The sequence below is a fragment of the Drosophila pseudoobscura genome, chromosome X (assembly GCF_009870125.1).
Source record: "Drosophila pseudoobscura strain MV-25-SWS-2005 chromosome X, UCI_Dpse_MV25, whole genome shotgun sequence".
Classification (NCBI taxonomy): Eukaryota; Metazoa; Arthropoda; class Insecta; order Diptera; family Drosophilidae; genus Drosophila; species Drosophila pseudoobscura.
The window spans coordinates 37009589-37028150 of record NC_046683.1 but is presented as its reverse complement, the minus strand read 5'-3'; the positions used below and the strand labels follow the sequence as shown (position 1 = coordinate 37028150).

The 18562-nt window shown below is 42.1% G+C and overlaps 1 protein-coding gene across 9 annotated transcripts in view; it reads left to right on the top strand.

Annotated features, from left to right (window-relative positions):
- The window catches only part of nAChRalpha7 (nicotinic Acetylcholine Receptor alpha7), a 208126-nt gene that overhangs the window by 96768 nt on the left and 92796 nt on the right, over window positions 1-18562 (top strand). For all 9 annotated transcript variants that reach the window (XR_004470758.1, XM_033385453.1, XM_033385454.1 and 6 more), the window contains 3 exons: window positions 2059-2239; window positions 17018-17093; window positions 17263-17457. Coding sequence is in view for 8 of the 9 variants with exons in the window: in XM_033385453.1 (XP_033241344.1) it covers window positions 2059-2239; window positions 17018-17093; window positions 17263-17457 (452 nt within the window). In the remaining variant the exon portion in view is untranslated. The remainder of the gene's footprint in view (window positions 1-2058; window positions 2240-17017; window positions 17094-17262; window positions 17458-18562) is intronic.

Genomic DNA, 18562 nt, shown 5'->3' with positions numbered 1-18562 from the left:
TTCCCGCCTTTCGCGTTCAGCCCACCCGCTGCTTTCTACATTCTGGATTGGATTACGCTGGACCAGTTACCATCAAGACGTCAGCAGGTCGGACACCGAAGTTTGGCAAAGCTTGGTTTGCCATCTTTGTTTGTCTGTCCACCAAAGCAATTCATCTCGAGCTCTTCAGTGGTTTGACGACCCCTGCATTTATCGCCGCGTTCAAGCGGTTTTGGTCTCGACGTGGCCCTATATCCGACTTGTACTCGGACAATGGCACAACATTCCATGGAGCCAGAAAGGAGCTAACGGAGATGCAACGGATAGCTGTATCTCAAAGTCAAGACGAGGAAATTGCTAATTTTCTGACGAGTCAGGACATCAACTGGCACTTCATTCCGCCGTCTGCCCCGCATTTTGGAGGTCTTTGGGAAGCAGGCGTTCGATCTATCAAACTCCACCTTCGCCGAGTAATTGGTAGCAGTGCGTTGACTTTCGAGGAATATTCAACAATTTTAACTCAGATTGAAGGGTTACTCAACTCTCGCCCACTGTGCGCGCCCAGCGATCACAGCTTGGATCCCCTTACCCCCGCTCATTTTCTTACAGGTCAACCTCACATGTCGGTGCCGGAGCCGTCCTTGTTAGACGTCAACATTAACAGACTGCAGCGTTGGAGATAACTGCAAGCCAAGGTTCAAGGATTCTGGAAACGTTGGAATCTAGAATACCTTACTTCCTTGCAACCTCGCACGAAATGGCAGCAGGAGTCCAACGACATAACCGTGGACACTCTTGTGGTACTGAAGGAGCCAAATCAATCAATCAAATCAATCGCCTAGCAAGTGGCTGCTGGGCGAATCACCGAAGTTCATCCTGGCCAAGACGAGAGGGTTCAAGTGGTCACCGTCAAAACAGCCCGAGGAGTTTACAAGAGACCTATTACCAAACTTACTGTGCTTCCCTTGTTCTGAACAGTCGTTCAGGGGGGCCGGTATGTTGAGAAATGAGCCTCGTAGTTTTTTAATTCAATGTTCATGTATATTGCGATTGACCTATTTACACGCTCATGATTGTAGTACACCGCCTAAGTACCTATTCTTACGCGCATAGCTGTGTTGTTGTTTGCTCGTGTCCAGAACTTAGCTGTAATGTTCTCACACGCATGGCCAGACCCGCAGCTGCACACGCACACAGCGATGCGTTCCGTTGTTTTGCATTGAGACCGTCGCGTCGAGTCGTAACGCGTGATCTTCCAATTCCCTTTTGCTCGACTTCTTTTCGCGGAGTTGAGTCAGTAGAAACTTCTAGACGAATCCGCCCGCACGCTTACTTTGTACCGCAGTAGAAACTTCTAGACGAAGCCGCCCGCACGCATACTTTGTACCGTCGCAGACTCGAACCCCCCGCTGTTCTTGTAATATAATTGTACTATAACCAACAATAATAAATAATCAATAAAACTAAATAAGCTCAAGATATAAACGATTATACAGTCCACTAATTCATAACCACCGACCATGAAACCTGTGTGTTAGAGAGAGACAGAACGAGAAAGAATGAAATTGTTTTCTTGATTCTGGCTATATTAATTATACGATCTGGTTCAGATTTTGCTCCCTAGAAGATATAGTCATCTTTTACGATTCTGCGTTTTTAGTTTTCTCGTATCGTCGAAATTGCGGATGCCACAGATTTTCGCCCTTTGTGGGGGCGGAAGTGGGCGGGGCAAAGTTTTGAAATATTCTTGTAGCAGTGACATATCACACAAGTCTGGATCCACATCATTGCTCTAGCTCTTATAGTTTTTGAGCACTAGGCGCTGAAGGGGACGGACAGACATACATGGCTCAATCGACTCGGCTATTGATGCTGATCAAGAATATATATACTTTATAGGGTCGGAAACGATTCCTTCTGGACGTTACACACATCCACTTGTACCACAAATCTAATATACCCCAATACTCATTTTGAGTATCGGGTATAAAAATGTTTCATTCTTTGAATAGATTTGATTATTTAGTATAATCGTAATTTAATTTAATTTGATTAATCAATAGTACTTTAAAATTTCAGTGCAGATGAGGGCTTCGACGGCACCTATGCTACTAATGTGGTGGTGCGGAACAACGGGAGCTGCTTGTACGTTCCACCGGGAATCTTTAAGTCAACGTGCAAGATAGATATCACCTGGTTTCCATTTGACGATCAGCGATGTGAAATGAAATTTGGATCCTGGACATATGATGGCTTTCAGGTGAGTGAAAAGTGGCAAACAAAAAATGTACATAATTTTAATAGCTTAATCATCGTTTTTTGGCGTCTTCACTTAACCAGTGATTTACTGGTTACTAGAGCCAAACTTATTTGTCATCTAAGCTTGTCGCCCAACAAATCTGACTTTTAAACAGGGTGTTTGTTGCGAGTATGCCCCTCCGCCCACAACACAGCCTAAAAACTATATTTCATTACAATGTCGCTTATATTATATCGTTATTTGATTAGGGACAAATATAACCGGCTTATGAAAAATTACATATACACTCATACATTCTTATTTTTTATCAGAATCAAAAAGAAAATTTTTGATGGGATTTTGCGACCGACAACAGCATTTTTCACTGTAGTTGTAAAATATGGCCCACATACTATTGTGCTTCAAGAAACTCACGTAGTATCTACACCATGCACCACACACCAAAAAACTATAAAATGATAACTCTGAAATCCTTTCTTACCTATGGATGAATCCTAATTCAAAATTCTTTACAATACAAATAAATACCCCTCTTTCAATTCTATATCTTTACACTACCACAAAATCCTACTGTTAGCTTAAACGTTAATCAAGAATCTACCAACATTAAAACGAGGGGAACGTTGAGATTTTAAGATATACGTTTTATAGTGAGATCTAACAGGAGTGCGGATACCAAATTTAGTTACTCTAGCCTTAATAGTCTCTGAGGTTTGTGGATGCCCCAGATTTGCGTCCTTTGTGGGGGCGGAAGGAGGTGTGGCAAAATTTTGACACAAAACGGTCAAGGTCCGATATCACAGGAGTGTGGATACCAAATTTGGTGTCTATAGCTTTTATAGTCTCTGAGATCTAGGCGCTTATATTTTACTCTAAGCAAAGCCGCCTATGCTACGTGTGTGTTAGAGAGAGACAGGGTGAGAAAAAATGAAATTGTTTTCTTGATTCTGGCTAAACTAATTAAACGATCTGGTTCAGATTTTGCACCCTAGAAGATATAGTCGTCCTCTACGATTCTGCGTTTTTAGTTTTCTCGTATCGTCGAAATTGTGGATGCCACAGACTTTCGCCCTTTGTGGGGGCGCTGCCGGCTATCCTACGTGTGTGTTAGAGAGTGACAGGGCGAAAAAAAAAAAAGAAATTGTTTTCTTGATGCTAGCTATAATAATGATACGATCCAAATCAGATTCTGCATTCTAAAAGATATGGTCATTCTCTACGATTCTTCGTTTTTGGTTTTCTCGTATCCCTAAAATTGTGGATGGCACAGATTTTCGTCCTTTGTGGGGGCGGATGTGGGCCGGGCGAAGTTTTGAAATATTCTTCTGTGCCCTGTCTGTGTTTAACGTCCAGAAGGAATCGTTTCCGACCCCATGAAGTATATACATATAAATTTCAAAATTTCCCCGTGGTCTTTGATGATAGATTCTGGCCAGTATCGGTAAGGGTTTCCCGCTTTGTGCATAGACAGAGGCCGGAAGTTGATTTCACGGCAGTTAATATATGTGCAGCTGTGCCATTGCGGACGTCCACGCCGACTCAGAAAGCTCCAGTTCCATCCTCTTCAAAAAAACCCCAGTGAGCGGCGCCTCTGGTTTTACGATCGCCGCTTCTCCACAACATATTCTGCATGCATCGTCACCTAGATTCGCTCTCCTGGCTGCTTCCCTGCTCTATTTTCTGGACGAGGATGGTGTGCTACTGATTCGGACTTCGACGTTTAGGCAGGTTCTAAGCATAGGCCTCGCTCCTCTGGCTCAGTTGGATATGGCTAACCCTCCTCTGGATCCATCTTCCGTGGCCGCTAACAGGACGGCAGCGCCACTTTCTAGGACCGTGCCGATTGACGGTGCCAAGTCTATACGAATTTTTTTTCCAAAATATAGCGGTAATGCGCACCAAGGCTCAGGCTGTCAGCTTGGCTACCTCTAACATACGTGTGACTTCGACATTGTTATTTTACTTCGATTCTAACCTTTTCCAGGAATTTCGTAAGGACAGAGATTGTGCCAAATCCTGCGATCCGCAATCCTCAGCTATGATACGAAGTAATGTGCATTTGCCGCACGAGATTCTTTTGATAAATGATTGTTTTAGTATGGTCTTGACCCAAGTAAATAATGATTTTAATAGGCCAAATAAGATTCTAGACTTAATTTTGGTTAGTTCGTATATATATGGCCATGTTACATGTTGCGAACTGCCTATCGCGGATTGTGACATGCATCATATGCCTTAAGAATTCTCAGCTAATTTCCACTTTAAGCGTTAAACGTTAATTGGGCTTCTGTTCTCTCGCATCCTAGTGCTGACACTTCCTATAGTGTTTTCCTGCATACGGTGCGTCGTATTATTGTTAACAATGCTTCCAAAAGTGTGCATGGCTGCTATAGGCCACCGTGGCATACGAAGGGTCTTGTGAAATATAAGAATCTGCGTAAGAATGCAGCATAAGAGGGAGTTTGATTTCTTAATCAAATTTTTGTATAGCCAATATATTGCTTAAATGGGACTTAACATCAATCCCAGGTCGTTTTGGCATTTCATAAATTCCAAAAGGTCGACGAGCTCTTTTCCTTCAGCTATGAACCTGGCCAGCTGGAGCGCTAATACGGATAGTGGTATAGCAAACCTTTTTGCTTATTTCTTTAGCTCAAATTTTAAGCCATACGCAGATTGGCATAGTTTTAATGTGGATATTTTGGAGGCAATTGATGAATTCAATAACTCTACTAAACCCGACTGTGATGGCATTTCTGCCTTCCTGCTTCGCAACTGTGATGGAGAACCTTCTGTGAACCTCTTAAAATTCTCTTCACAAATTCGCTGCTAACGGGTCGGTTTATTGCCAAGTGGAAAGCTGCCACGATTACGCCAATTTTTGAGAAAGGCGCCAAAAATCTCATTTCCAATTATAGATCAATTGCCGAACACAGCCATGTTTCAAAACTTCTAGAGCGAATCAGTGCCAGAAAGATCACTTTCCTCATGTTGTCGTACATAAGCCGAAATCAGCATGGTTTTATGCCGGGTAGATCAATGACCACTAATCTCATCGCTTTCAGTAATTTCTGCACTCGTGTCTTTGAAATGCACTCTCAAGTAGATTTTGTGTATACTGACTTTGCTAAGGCCTTTGACAAAGTCTCCCACTGTGCCTTAATAGCCAAGCTGCATCGGTTAGGGATTCATTCTTTCCGGCTCAACTGGCTTAGGTCAAATCTTGAGCGGCGAGAGTACGTCGTGTTGGTAAATGGAACCCTTCGGACTCATTCTTGGCTACTTCCGACCTTCCACAGGGAAGTGCACTTGCATTCAAGCATTCTCAGCATTCAAGCTTTTGAGCATCTGCTTTATGCAGATGATCTTAAAATCTTCCGATCGATCAGACAGTATACTTCTTCAGCGCGACGTGGATAGAGTTGCTCGTTGGTGCAGACTTAATTCGCTCCCTCTCAACGTTAGCAAATGATGCTTTGTTTCCTTTAGCAAGTGTATCTTCAATGTGCTGGCCTCATACTCTATAGATGGCAATCCTCACTTAAAGATTTATTTTTGCTGAGCATCTGAATTTTATATTGCCAAAAGCCTATGCTATGTTTGGCTTACAAGGTTGAGCTTGTACTCATTACTTGTTCGCTCGCGCCTAGAGTACGCTTTCATGGTCTGGAATGCACCTTTTGCAGGACCAATTATGGCTTTAATGAGCCCATTTGTAGGGCGTTTCGACAGCACAATGCGCTGCCAGCTGGGATGCGTTTTGACTTTTGCCAGGGGAAGAAAGCCGTCAGACGGTTGGTTGTAGACCTCTTTCTTTACCATAATTAATTCTTGTTATTTTCTGATAATATCTAAAGTTAGAAGTTAGTCTAGCCAGATCAGGATTTTTGATTCCGTTGGCGAATAAGAATCGGTTTATCCGCTTTATCGCGCACCAGTTCCAGTTCCAATAGAGTGGGAAAGATTTTTGTTAAGCCTCATTCGTAGACTTCCTTAATAGCAGGCGCTGTAGTGTGATTAAGGCTAAGGCACAAGTTGTTGAAGAAGTGCTCTAGTTTTCCCCCTTCCACATACGGAACTCCATAGATCCTAAGGCTGCTTGTGAGGTTTTCGTTAGCCTGTTCATCAAGCTTTAGCTTAAGCTGGGCTTCCATATTCTCTACCTTTTGTGTAAGGTTTTGACTCTCACCCAGTTTGTCCTCGACAAACTGAACTCTCTTTGTGAGATTCTGGATCTCACAAGCTCAACAACCGCCTTTCTGCCTCATTCATTTTTGTAGTAATGAGAATGGCTTGCTCCTCAACTCTTTGGTTCATCAACGCGATTCCGACATCTAATGTTAAAACTTCTGTGTTAACGAAAGTTGTCTTAGTAAGTCATCAGTTTTTCCAGCAGCCTTGGATAAATGGTCACTCCAGGACAATTTCTTTTTAATGATAAGTTGACACATTTTCCGGAGACTATAGCAGGGTTTAGTGAAAACATTGCACTTAGCCGATTATCTAAAATTTCTATTACATAACGGACAACAATATATCTGGCAAAACTGACCATAGCCCACTTACCAATTTATTTTCCGTGATAAACCCCATTTGGAGGAATATGATTTTACTGTAGAGTATCTTAAGGAAAAAAAAAAACCGTATAGAAAATGCGTTATCAAGAACGACTAAGAAAATATACACCGTCATACCGTCATTTTGTAGCTAAGATCCTAGCTAATATATTGTAACAAGATTTCGCTACTAGGCGGGCCGAGCGGATGTACGTTTCAGGTTGGGGGATTATAGTACGATTAGGAAGGCAGCAGTTAAGGTAGAGTAGCAGTCCGGTTTCGTAATAAAAACAATTGTATTCTGCCTCCGTTCTGCTAAGTGCCACGCTGCGTTGTTTCTCAGATCGCCAAGAAATTGGGCCACCTGCCAAAAAATAAACATAGCCCGTATACGACTTCCGGTTAGTTCGATCGCCGCCCCAATCCGCATCCACATATCCAGTAAGTGGCTGGTGACACCGTTTGTAGTGTAGTTTGAAGTTCATCGTCGCTGCCAAGTACCTCAGAACGTGCTTCACACCAGCCAGATGCTGTGCGTGCGGATCTTTGTTCCTCTGGGCCAACTTTGCAACTGAATGCAAAATGTCCTGTCTGGTTGTGAGTGCCAGCCACATCAGCTCACCAATCATGGATTGATACATGACAGTATCAACCTTTTGACACTGCTCATTAGTACAATCCACCTGGAACCCCGCATCCAACGGAGTAGCCACTGGTCTACATTTGTCCATGTCGTGAGCTTGCAATAGTTCCTTGATGTATTGCGAGTGGCCTATGGTGATAGGCCCGAGCTCACCTTCACGGTGCACATCCATGCTTAAAAACAGCTCTGGAACACCTTTGTCGATACATTCGAACGCATTTGAAATAGCCGATTTTATACCGAGCATGTCCTCTTTGGACTGGCATGCTATAAGTAAATCGTCAACATATACCAAGATTAACGATAAGTTACCTTTCTCTCTCTGCTGGTAGAGACACGGCTCGTTGTCACAGGAAACAAAACCCAGATTAGTCAGGACGCCATTCAGTTTCGAATTCCATTCCCTTCTTGACTGCTTCAATCCATATATTGCCTTTTTAAGCAGCATAGCCTTCGCTGGATAAGCTCGATCAATGTACCCTTGTGGTTGCTTCATGTACACCGTATCGCTCAGGTCACTGTTGAGGTATGCCGTACATACATCCATTTGGTTGACATATAATTTCAATTCTGCTGCTAGCGCAAGAATAAATCGCACGCTCTCCAGTCTGCAGACTGGAGAAAATGTTTCCGCATAGTTTATGCCGTACTGCTGGGAGCAACCTTTTGCCACCAGCCGCGCCTTGAAACGTTCGATTTGACCATCTTTGTCGCGTTTCAGGCTATATACCCATTTGCATCCAACTGCTCGTTGTCCTGCCGGTAAGTCTGCCAACTGCCATGTCTCGTTTGCCATTAATGCCTCATATTCGCGTTGCATCGCTTCGGACCAGTGTGATGCATGAATACTGATCAACGCCTCCTCGTAGGATACTGGAATCTTTAAGTCGCTGGCAACCAGAGCACCAAGAATGTTGGTGCTCCACTCCTTTCTCGGACGGCCAAGTTTGCCGGTCCGAATCAGCCTTGGTCTGCCAGGTCCAACGCGAGAAGCTGGCTCATCTGACTCAACCTTTTCTGTTGCGCTCTCGTACCCATCAGTACCGCTGCTACTGGGATTCTCCCCGTCAACGCTTGCACCATTGCTGCTGTCTCCACCGCTGCTGTCAATGTCATCAGTATCGCCGCCTGACTGCATGCTAACTTCTCCCTTCGGAAGTTCGAATGTGACTGTATCCTTGTCGTCTTGGATCTCGTCAAAGAGAACATCTCGCCTCTCAATCACCTGATGAGACACAGGGTCATACAGTCGATAGCCCTTAGCCGCTACTGAATATCCAATCATGCGATATTATTTGCCTTTTGGTTGAAGTTTACTCTTCCTTGGACCCTTGTCCAAAGCTACTGCAACGGAGCCAAAAACCTTTAGATGACCAACAAAAGGTTTCTTACTAGTCCACGCTTCCATAGGCGTCATACTGGTCAGCGCCTTGGTCGGTGATCGATTCCGTACATACACAGCTGCGTTGACTGCCTCAGCCCACAAGGATTCGCCTAATCCTGACTGGACCAGCATACATCTTGACATTTCCACCAGAGTGCGGTTTGCCCTCTCAGCAACGCCGTTTTGCTGTGGAGTGTACGCCACTGGCAGCTGCCTCTCAATCCCATTAGTTTTCAGAAATTCATCAAACGATTTGTTGACAAATTCACCGCCATTGTCGCTCCGGATACATTTGAGACTTTTTCCCGTTTGCCGTTCAACCAGGGTTTTGAACTCGACGAACTTCTGGAAGACTTCATCCTTTGTCCGCAGGAAATACACCAAAGGGCAAATACATGCCAAAGGGCCCGCACACATCTGCATGAACTAGTTCCAATATATCTTTAGCTCTACTGGTGGTTGCAACAGGAAATGATTGCGCATGAGTCTTGCTGACCATACATGTTTTGCAATTCATATTCGCCGGGAAAACCATATTTTCAATGCCGCGCACCATTCCTTTGCTGATCAAATCTTTCATACTGCTGATGTTCAAGTGGCCGTACCGTTTATGCCACAGGGCACCATCAGCCTTAACCGCCGCAAAACAGTTGTTTTGTTTTCCTCGAAACATATACAAGTTTCCAACTCTGTTCGCCTTTACAATGCATTCGCCATTTTGGATAACTCGTGCATATTCTTGTCCAAAAGTGACGAAACATTTATTCTGTACAGCGCTGCTCACCGAGAAATAATTTCCATTCATTTCGGGCACATAGAGAACATTCTTTAACAGCAGCGTGCATATGTATCTCTGTCTCTTAGGAAACCGGAGTCAGCCAGACCAATCATTTCTGTGTGTTTCTCGAACTTTGTGAATAACTGTTTCTCACAACACATGTGGCTTGTGGCACCACTATCCAAACACCACATACTCTTTTTCAAATTATCTGCGTCCAACGCATTTAATAGCCTGCACTGCTTGTTCTCCACTCTCGCTGCCCTTTCCACATTTGCGCTCTCCTTCTTACACTGAGCCTTCATATGCCCGCGCTCACCACACTTGAAACATATCATTGTATTGTTTCTCTTCTTTTGCGCTCTGTGCGCGGCCGGCTTATGTACTGCCTTTGCGTATTCCTTTTGATCTTCTGTGTTTCCCTTTCGTTCGCCTCCTTCCTTCAGCTTTACGCATAGAACATCGAAAGTCGGCAGACTGTCGCGCGTCTCTACGGCGACAACGAAATTTTCGAATTGTTCTGGAAGGCTTGACAACAAAACAATTGAGCGCAGTTCATCATTTAGCTCGATTCCTACTGACCCAAGGCCATCAAGAATATCCACGAACTAATTAATGTAGCTTGAAATGCTTTGCCTTTGGTCCATGCGCTTGCTTAGCAATTGCTTGTACAGTTGAACCTTTCGTACAGGTCCACTTGGTTGATGAACACTTTTTAATTTGTTCCATGCTTCGGACGACTTACTGCAATTTTTAATGTATCCCAACTGTGAAGTTTTCACACTCAATATGATCATGGCCAGCGCCTTTTCATTCTTGGCCTGCCAATTCACACTTTCGGGGACATTCGTTGGTAGCAGGTCTCCATATGCCACACTCCACAATTAAGCGTGCACCAACACAGACCGCATTTTAATACACCTGATTATCGTTTAGTCTCTCGTTTAGTTCGTAACTAAAACAATCATTTTACTTTTTAATTTACAAAATCCGAACCTGGGCCCATAACCTGTTGGACAGAACTTCGCTGCCGTTGCAAGGGAAGTTCTTGCACCGAAAAGTAAAAACGCAACCATTCATACATATGTATGTAAAGTTTATTTGTGAATAAAAAAATGCTCTGTTCGCAGGCAGATAGAGATCGAAAAATGGAAAACAAACGAGGGGGAACGTTTTGAGTTGCTGTGGACACCGCAACTCTACATTTATACCCGATACTAAGTCAGTATGGTTCTCCTCCGGCAGACGCCGCTAATATTAAACGACACGACAAAGAGTGTGTGCGAGAGAGACAGAAAATCAGTCTGAGCGATACGTCGGGCGCTGGTTAGCCACAGTAAATTGATTTGTTCCTTTGGGCTATAAAAATGATCTGATCTGATCTGATCCAGATTCAGCAAACTGATAGATATGGTCATTATCTATGATTCTGAGTTTTTAGTTTTCTCGAATCTGAAATATTGTGTATGCCACAGACTTTCGTCCTTTGTGGGGGCGGAAAGGGGTGGGAATAAATTTTGAGATATAAGTTTTATGGTGAGATCTAACAGGAGTGCGGATACCAAATTTGGTTAGTCTAGCGTTAATAGTCTCTGAGATTTGTGGATACCCCCAGATTTTCGTCCTTTGCGGGGGCGGAAAGGGGTGTGGCGAAATTTTGAAATAATCTCGTCTCGGTCCGATATCTCAGGAGTGTGGATACTAAATTTGGTTGCTCTAACTTGTATAGTCTCTGAAATCTAGGCGCTAATGTTTTACGCTAAGCAAAGCCGGCTATCCCACGTGTGTGTTAGAGAGAGACAGGGCGAGAAAAAATGAAATTGTTTTCTTGATGCTGGCTATAATAATGATACGATCCAAATCAGATTCTGCAGTTTAAAAGATATGGTCATTCTCTACGATTCTGCGTTTTCTGTTTTTTCGTGTCTTGAAAATTGTGGATGCCACAGATTTTCGTCCTTTGTGGGGGCGGAAGTGGGCGGGGCGAAGTTTTGAAATATTTTTGTAGCAGTGACATATCACAGACGTCTGGATCCAAAACATCGATGCTCTAGCTCTTATAGTCTTTGAGCACTAGGCGCTAATAGGGACAGACGGACCGACGGACAGACGTACAGCCAGAGAGAACTCAATCGACTCGGCTATTGATGATGATCAAGAATATATATACTTTATGGGGTCGGAAACGATTCCTTCTGGATCTAAAATATAATATACCCCATTACTCAGTTTGAGTGTCGGGTACAAAAAACACGTGTATTTATGAAACGCGTACACAATGCCAAACAATTTAAAGAATTTTTGGACAATTTCGTATCTGAGTCGACCCGAATTATTTCATGTTTTGAAAAACACAGTCAAACCGGTGCCTGTGACGCACAGGCAGTATCCTGAATCTAAGCTACCTCCCCTCCAAATTTTTTCAGCTTGTCAGCTTTGGGGCTTGTCACCGGCTCTAATGCACTGGCTGTATCTCTCGGTGGTGCGACCAACACTGCTGTATGGAGTCTTAGTGTGGTGGCAAGCTACCGAAAAGAAAACGTATCATAAGCTGAGGTCCAGCCCAACAAAAGCACTCGAAACCGAACTTGGAATCGAACGAAAGGCAGCACAGCGCCTCATTGAATCAGGAAACATATCGCCACAAGCATACGGGCATAGTTCAATTGGCAGGGACATGATCAGATCCTCTGATTAGATGACCCCCCAAACTTACCTCGACGTCAGAGGAACCTCATCTTTGGGACCGGAAGACTGGAAAAATGGTTGGGACAAACCGAGCACCTCAACATATACAAAGACGGCTCCAAGATGAGATGACGCCTGAGATAAAGCTGTCATATAAGCTACTGGGCCAATGCAGCATATTCCAGCCGGAAGTTTTTGACATTAGGAAAGCTGCTGAGGTCGCCATGCTTGCAGAACGAGCACACGACGCGGTGAAGATCCATGCAGTCGTCCGCGGTGAGTTCCAGAAGTGTCTCGGCGGGCCTGTCTTGGGAGGCACTTGATTCCCTAAGCACGCCAAAGTCAGTGCAGATCTACTGGGTTCCCAGCCACTAAAGCATCGAAGGCGTCGGGCTGGCGAATGAGATAACCAAGAATGTGCCTGTGTGCAGAATCACGAAAACTATGTCCAAAGAACGCACATTAAAACTCAGTCACTACCTAATGCACCTACCACGGAAGGACTGCAAATTTTTCGTGGGAATACTCACAGTTCACTGTCTATTTGCGGCGCACGCTGCAAAGCCAGGCATCACCAACCGAGACTGCTGTAGGAAATGTAATGAACCAAGGGTAATTGAAAGCCTTGAACATCTCATCTGAAACTGTTCGGCTCTCTTAAGGGCAAGGAAAAAATACCTGGGCGCACCGGTGTTTGTATCACTGTTAGATGCCTCCATTGCAACTACCTCGATTCTCAAGTACTTTAAAATCGCAAAAACGCTATCGAGAAGGTCCATATCATGCCATGGCGCTGGCGATGGCCCGAATCAAAAAGAGCTTCGCTGACTTCACGGACTTCAGAAGTCAAATGTGTGACAACATAAAAATGGACAGATTTTGTGTCAAAACACACAAAAACTTAAATATACATTTTTACTAGTGGCTTGCCATGCTGTTTAGGCGAAACCCTAATCGGACCTAGAAGTGCACTCCATTAACTTAAAATCCTTGGATAGATATTCCATAACTTATGACAACAGTCGAAGCCTATATCTAAAGCAAAGCGTGCACTGGCGATCGCACTACAAAATTGACATGCGTTGGCGATATGCTTGGGCCAGCATAATGACCTGTATTGGACCTGTAAAGATGTTCGACATATAGTTTTGCAAATCGATCATTTCTGGGAAATAAAAGTGGATTTCGCATCATATGGTATGAGTATTTAATAAACAAGTACCAACACGCAAAAAAGAAAACGTCCGTTGTGCATTTTGGTGCTTCCAAATAAACAGAGTTCGCTCCAGATTTCTCAAACGTGTCAGTAAATGTAACGTTTTCGACACTGTGTAATACTGTCAAAAAGGCTTGATCTAGCTCTACTGGAAGCTGCGTTGCTTTTCTCGGCAAGAGTTCTCCGTTGTTTGATTTAAATTTAGTAGTTTCTTACTCTTACTCTTAATCATCTATTATTTGTTCCATATTTAAAGATTTGTCGGGCATTTGCATGTGGGAAACGTCCAGAAGGAAGCGTTAGTTAAACTACTCAACAACAAAATATTGTTTAATTAATAAGTTTTTTTAACGGAACGCGATTAAGCAATGTTTTTATATCACGTCCGGGGGTCACCATTGTTTGAGATGCCAAGCTTGGCTCTCCTCCGGCAGACGCCGCTAATCTTAAGCCACAAGACAAAGAGTGCGTGCGAGAGAGACAGAAAATCAGTCTGAGCGTGACGTCGGGCGCTGCGTATCCACTGCAAATTGATTTGTTCTTTTTGGCTATAAAAATTATCCGATCTGATCCAGATTCTACAGCCGGATAGATATGGTCATTCTCTATGATCGTGGTTTTTTTGAATCTACAATATTGTGGATGCCGCAGACTTTCGCCCTTTGTGGAGGCGGAAGTGGGCGGGGCAAAGTTTTGACATATTCTCGTAAAAGTTTTATATCACAGAAGTCCGGATATAAAATGTCGTTGCTTTAGCTCTTATAGGGATGGACTAGGCGCTAATAGGGACGGACAGACGGACGTACCGACATCAATCGACTCGGCTATTGATGCTGATCAATAATATATGTATGTACTTTATGTGGTCGGAAACGATTACTTCTGGACGTTACACACATCCATTTTCACCACAAATCTAATATACCCCAATACTCATTTTGAGTATCGGGTATAAAAAGAGAACTAGGTTAAACTTTATAATATTTATTTGATTTTGTGGCTGAGCTGAAGACGATTGCTTGCTAGGGCCAGATAGGTCAGAGGTATGCAACCGATGCGCAGAGGGGTTAACATGGAACTAAAAAACGAAGGCGGCAGATCAAATGTGATTGCCGAAGTGGCGGCGGCAGAGAACCCCTTTATCGGGAGAGCGCAGCAGCTCTGCAGAACGTCAATGCTTGCAAAACATAGGCGGCTGTGCGTACTAACTGCCGATCAATGGAATAGACTCAATGTATTTTCTGTACGAATTTTCATTTTAAAAATCAAGATACGAATGAAATTGGGAAAAATATATTTTTATACCCGATACTCAAAATGAGTATTGGGGTATATTAGATTTGTGGTAAAAGTGGATGTGTGTAACGTCCAGAAGGAATCGTTTCCGACGCTATAAAGTATATATATTCTTGATCAGCATCAATAGCCGAGTCGATTGAGCCATGTCCGTCTGTCCGTCCGTCCGTCTGTCCGTCCGTCCGTCTGTCCGTCTGTCCGTCCCCTTTAGCGCCTAATGCTCAAAGACTATAAGAGCTAGAGCAACGATGTATTGGATCCAAACTTCTGTGATATGTCACTGCTACAAAAATATTTCAAAACTTTGCCCCGCTCACTTCCGCCCCCACAAAGGACGAAAATCTGTGGCATCAGGTTGCTGAATCGGGATCAGATCAGATCATTTTTATAGCCAAAAGGAACAAATCAATTTGCACTGGCTACGCAGCGCCCGACGTCACGCTCAGACTGATTTGCTGTCTCTCTCGCACGCACTCTTTGTCGTGTCGCTTAATATTAGCGCCGTTGCGGTGTCTTCTTTAATAAAAAAAAAAAAAAATGGAGTTATAATTCAAAAGGTATTCTTTATTTAAAATTAATATAAATGAAAAAGTTTTTCAGAATCTTAATCTTAAATTTTTTATGATGTTTATGATATTGTTATGATATTTAAAGTCTGTTTAATAATGAGTGTAGCCACGTTTATTAGAAATGACTTCGAAAATTCGTTTTGGCATTGAATTATACAGGGACCTAAAATATTCCAGGGATATTTCGCTCCAGGCGTTTTTGATTGCCATTCCCATACGTTCTCCATTTTATTTAGATCAGGAGAGTAAGGTGGCCATTCCATTAATCCAACATTTTGGTCTGAAATCCACTTCTAAACCAGTATGGATTGGGGCATTGTCTTGCTGAAAAGTCCAATTTAATGTCTCTAAGATGTAGGAAAAGTAGGGAAATGACATTTGGAGTAGCTCTTTGTAAAGAATGGCATTCATCTTACACGAAAAAAACTGGATTTTAAATGTGCCATAAAAGGAGATGGCACCCCACACCATTATACCCCCCTCACGACTATGACGACGGGTCAGTTGCTATACTAGCTTTAACTTCCAAATTTGATCGAATTTTAACCACAGAGCACGCTGAGTTTGAGGCTTCGCGCAGAATTCTTCTCGTTTCCCAAGGCGTGAGTGCTTTTCTGTTGGGAGCTTTCATATTATTTCCATAATTTGATGGATTTTTTAAGACATTCGACACAACAGAATGGCTTTTACAAATTTGTTCGGCTATCTGCCTGGTTGCAAGGTTGCTGTCTCGATACGCCAATATTTTAGCTTTTTCCTCCGTTGTTAGAGCTTTACCACGACCCATTATATATTAAAATAATTAAAAAGTGCAAGAGGTATTTAAATTCAACTTTTGGCGTTTACAGCTTATCAGTAACTGAAGCCGCAGCCTCTGAGTCTATTCTAATGATCACCTAAAAAGCTAATTTTCCGGCATAGGGTAAAGCAAAATTAAAATAAATCATAGCTGTAAAATTATTGCATTCCACTCTCATTCCCCTATTTTGTCAACTTTACTGCTCTAACAAACACAACAAAAATTTCGTCGAAAGCTTAACAGTGTTTATACATATGTATATATTATTTTTTAGCATAAATAGCCGAGACGAATGACGAATTTTTTGACGCCTAGTTCTCAGAGACTATAAGAGCCAGTGCAACCAAATTTTGTACCATATATGTATGTATCTAGCAGACTACCAAATCTAGAACAGATTTGCTCGTATCTTTAAAATTGTAGATTCCACAGATTTTTGTCTTTTGTGGGTGCGGAAGAACGAAATTTTGAAACAAACTTAACTCAGTGCGATATCACAGGAGTCCAGATACAACATGTCGTTGCTCTAGCTCTTACAGTCTCTGAGAACTAGGCGTCAAAACCGACGAGCAGACGGACAAACAGACACACATAGATCAATCGACTCGGCTATTGAGGCTGATCAAGAATATTTATACTTTATGGGGTTGGAATTGCTTCTCTTTTTACAAATCTAATATACCCCTATAACCCTATACTCTTATATTCCCTATACAAAAACATAACAAAGAATTGAAGTGTATAAAATAGGACATGCCATTTTCATTAACGATAAACATTAAAACTTTTTCTAAATTTGTTCGTTGTTGAACATTTTATTTAATTTTTTTCAATTTTCCCTTTTGACAGTTGGATCTGCAGTTGCAGGATGAAGCTGGCGGAGACATTTCTAGCTTCATAACAAACGGAGAGTGGGATCTGCTAGGTGAGTTGAGAAGACGGAAGCCGAACATATCATGGTGAGAGATGTAAGATTAATCTAAATTTGAACATCACAATTCGATTTAAGTGTAATATCGTAATATTTAATCTTTTCTTCTTTATCTAACTCACCATCTGTCATTAAATTCGTTCCCATCTCAAAAAACAACCAGGTGTGCCCGGCAAACGAAATGAAATCTACTATAATTGCTGCCCAGAACCTTATATTGACATAACATTCGCAATTTTGATACGACGTAAAACCCTGTATTATTTTTTCAATTTAATTGTGCCGTGCGTACTAATTGCCTCCATGGCACTGCTAGGGTTTACACTTCCGCCAGATTCTGGTGAGAAGCTTTCACTTGGTAAGTGTTGCCCAGTCTTACACACTCTATCTCCCCTTCTCATTTTCTCTCTCTGTTTTTCACCCACTATCAGTAGATTAATGAAAAACTTAGAGCTCGGCTGAATCAAAATCTGATCAAATTAGGAAACTAAATGCAAATAACATAAACGCATAACTTAACTTATGTAGACTTACTGTACTCAGTGCACATATTTTTGTGAATGTGTGCATATAATTTTATTTAAACTTATAAAATACTAAGATATATTTATTTCAACTCAGGCTTCATAAAAAAGTCAACACTTTATCGTTTAAACTATAAAGGTCAAAAGCGCAAGTACAATATATGGAGGGCCTTGTTATGCCAAAGCGAATCAAGATTCCTCTTTGACCTCAGGGCGGAGGGAGCAAGGAGAGCCTCGAATTGCCGATAATTCATAGTGGGGGAAAATACTAATCCAACAGGAACAAGTCACTTGCTCCCAAATTATTTGATATAACTTAATCGGTTTTTACAGACAAATTTAGAAAAAACTATGACAATTAATTTTTTTTTTAGTTTTTTAATAAAACCAGTCAAGAAAAAAAAATTATACAGGCTAAAAATGTGTAAAAAATGCATCTCTAACGAAAAAAAATTTGGTAGCCTGAAAACTGACAAGCCAGCTGTAGAATAGCATCAATTCAAGGTTAGTAGCCATAAGCAAAAGATTGAATACATTTAAATTCACATTAAATTAAATTCAAATCTAGCAGAAAAAATACTTGTACTCCCCGAAAGTCGAATAAACGACTGTCTTCCCAATGTTTGCGTTTCTCTGAAAATTTGGTTGACGTAGCTAGAAACTTATGCTTAGGTTTATCAAAACGAACCTGAGCTGTAGTATCGCAAGAGAGATTTAACTCTTTGGCTGACGAAAAGGCTACTCATTTCGATTTATCGAAAAATTCGCTCAGGCCAAAGCACTTAAAGTAAGATTCTTGTAATTAATATTTCAAAAACTTGATCACAATAAAAATTAAATCAGTCACAATTCTTGTCTGTACTTTTTTACTTTGTGCGTCCCAAAAAAGAAAAAACCGAAATAATATTAGCACTACTGTATTAGAACAGTACGACTGTA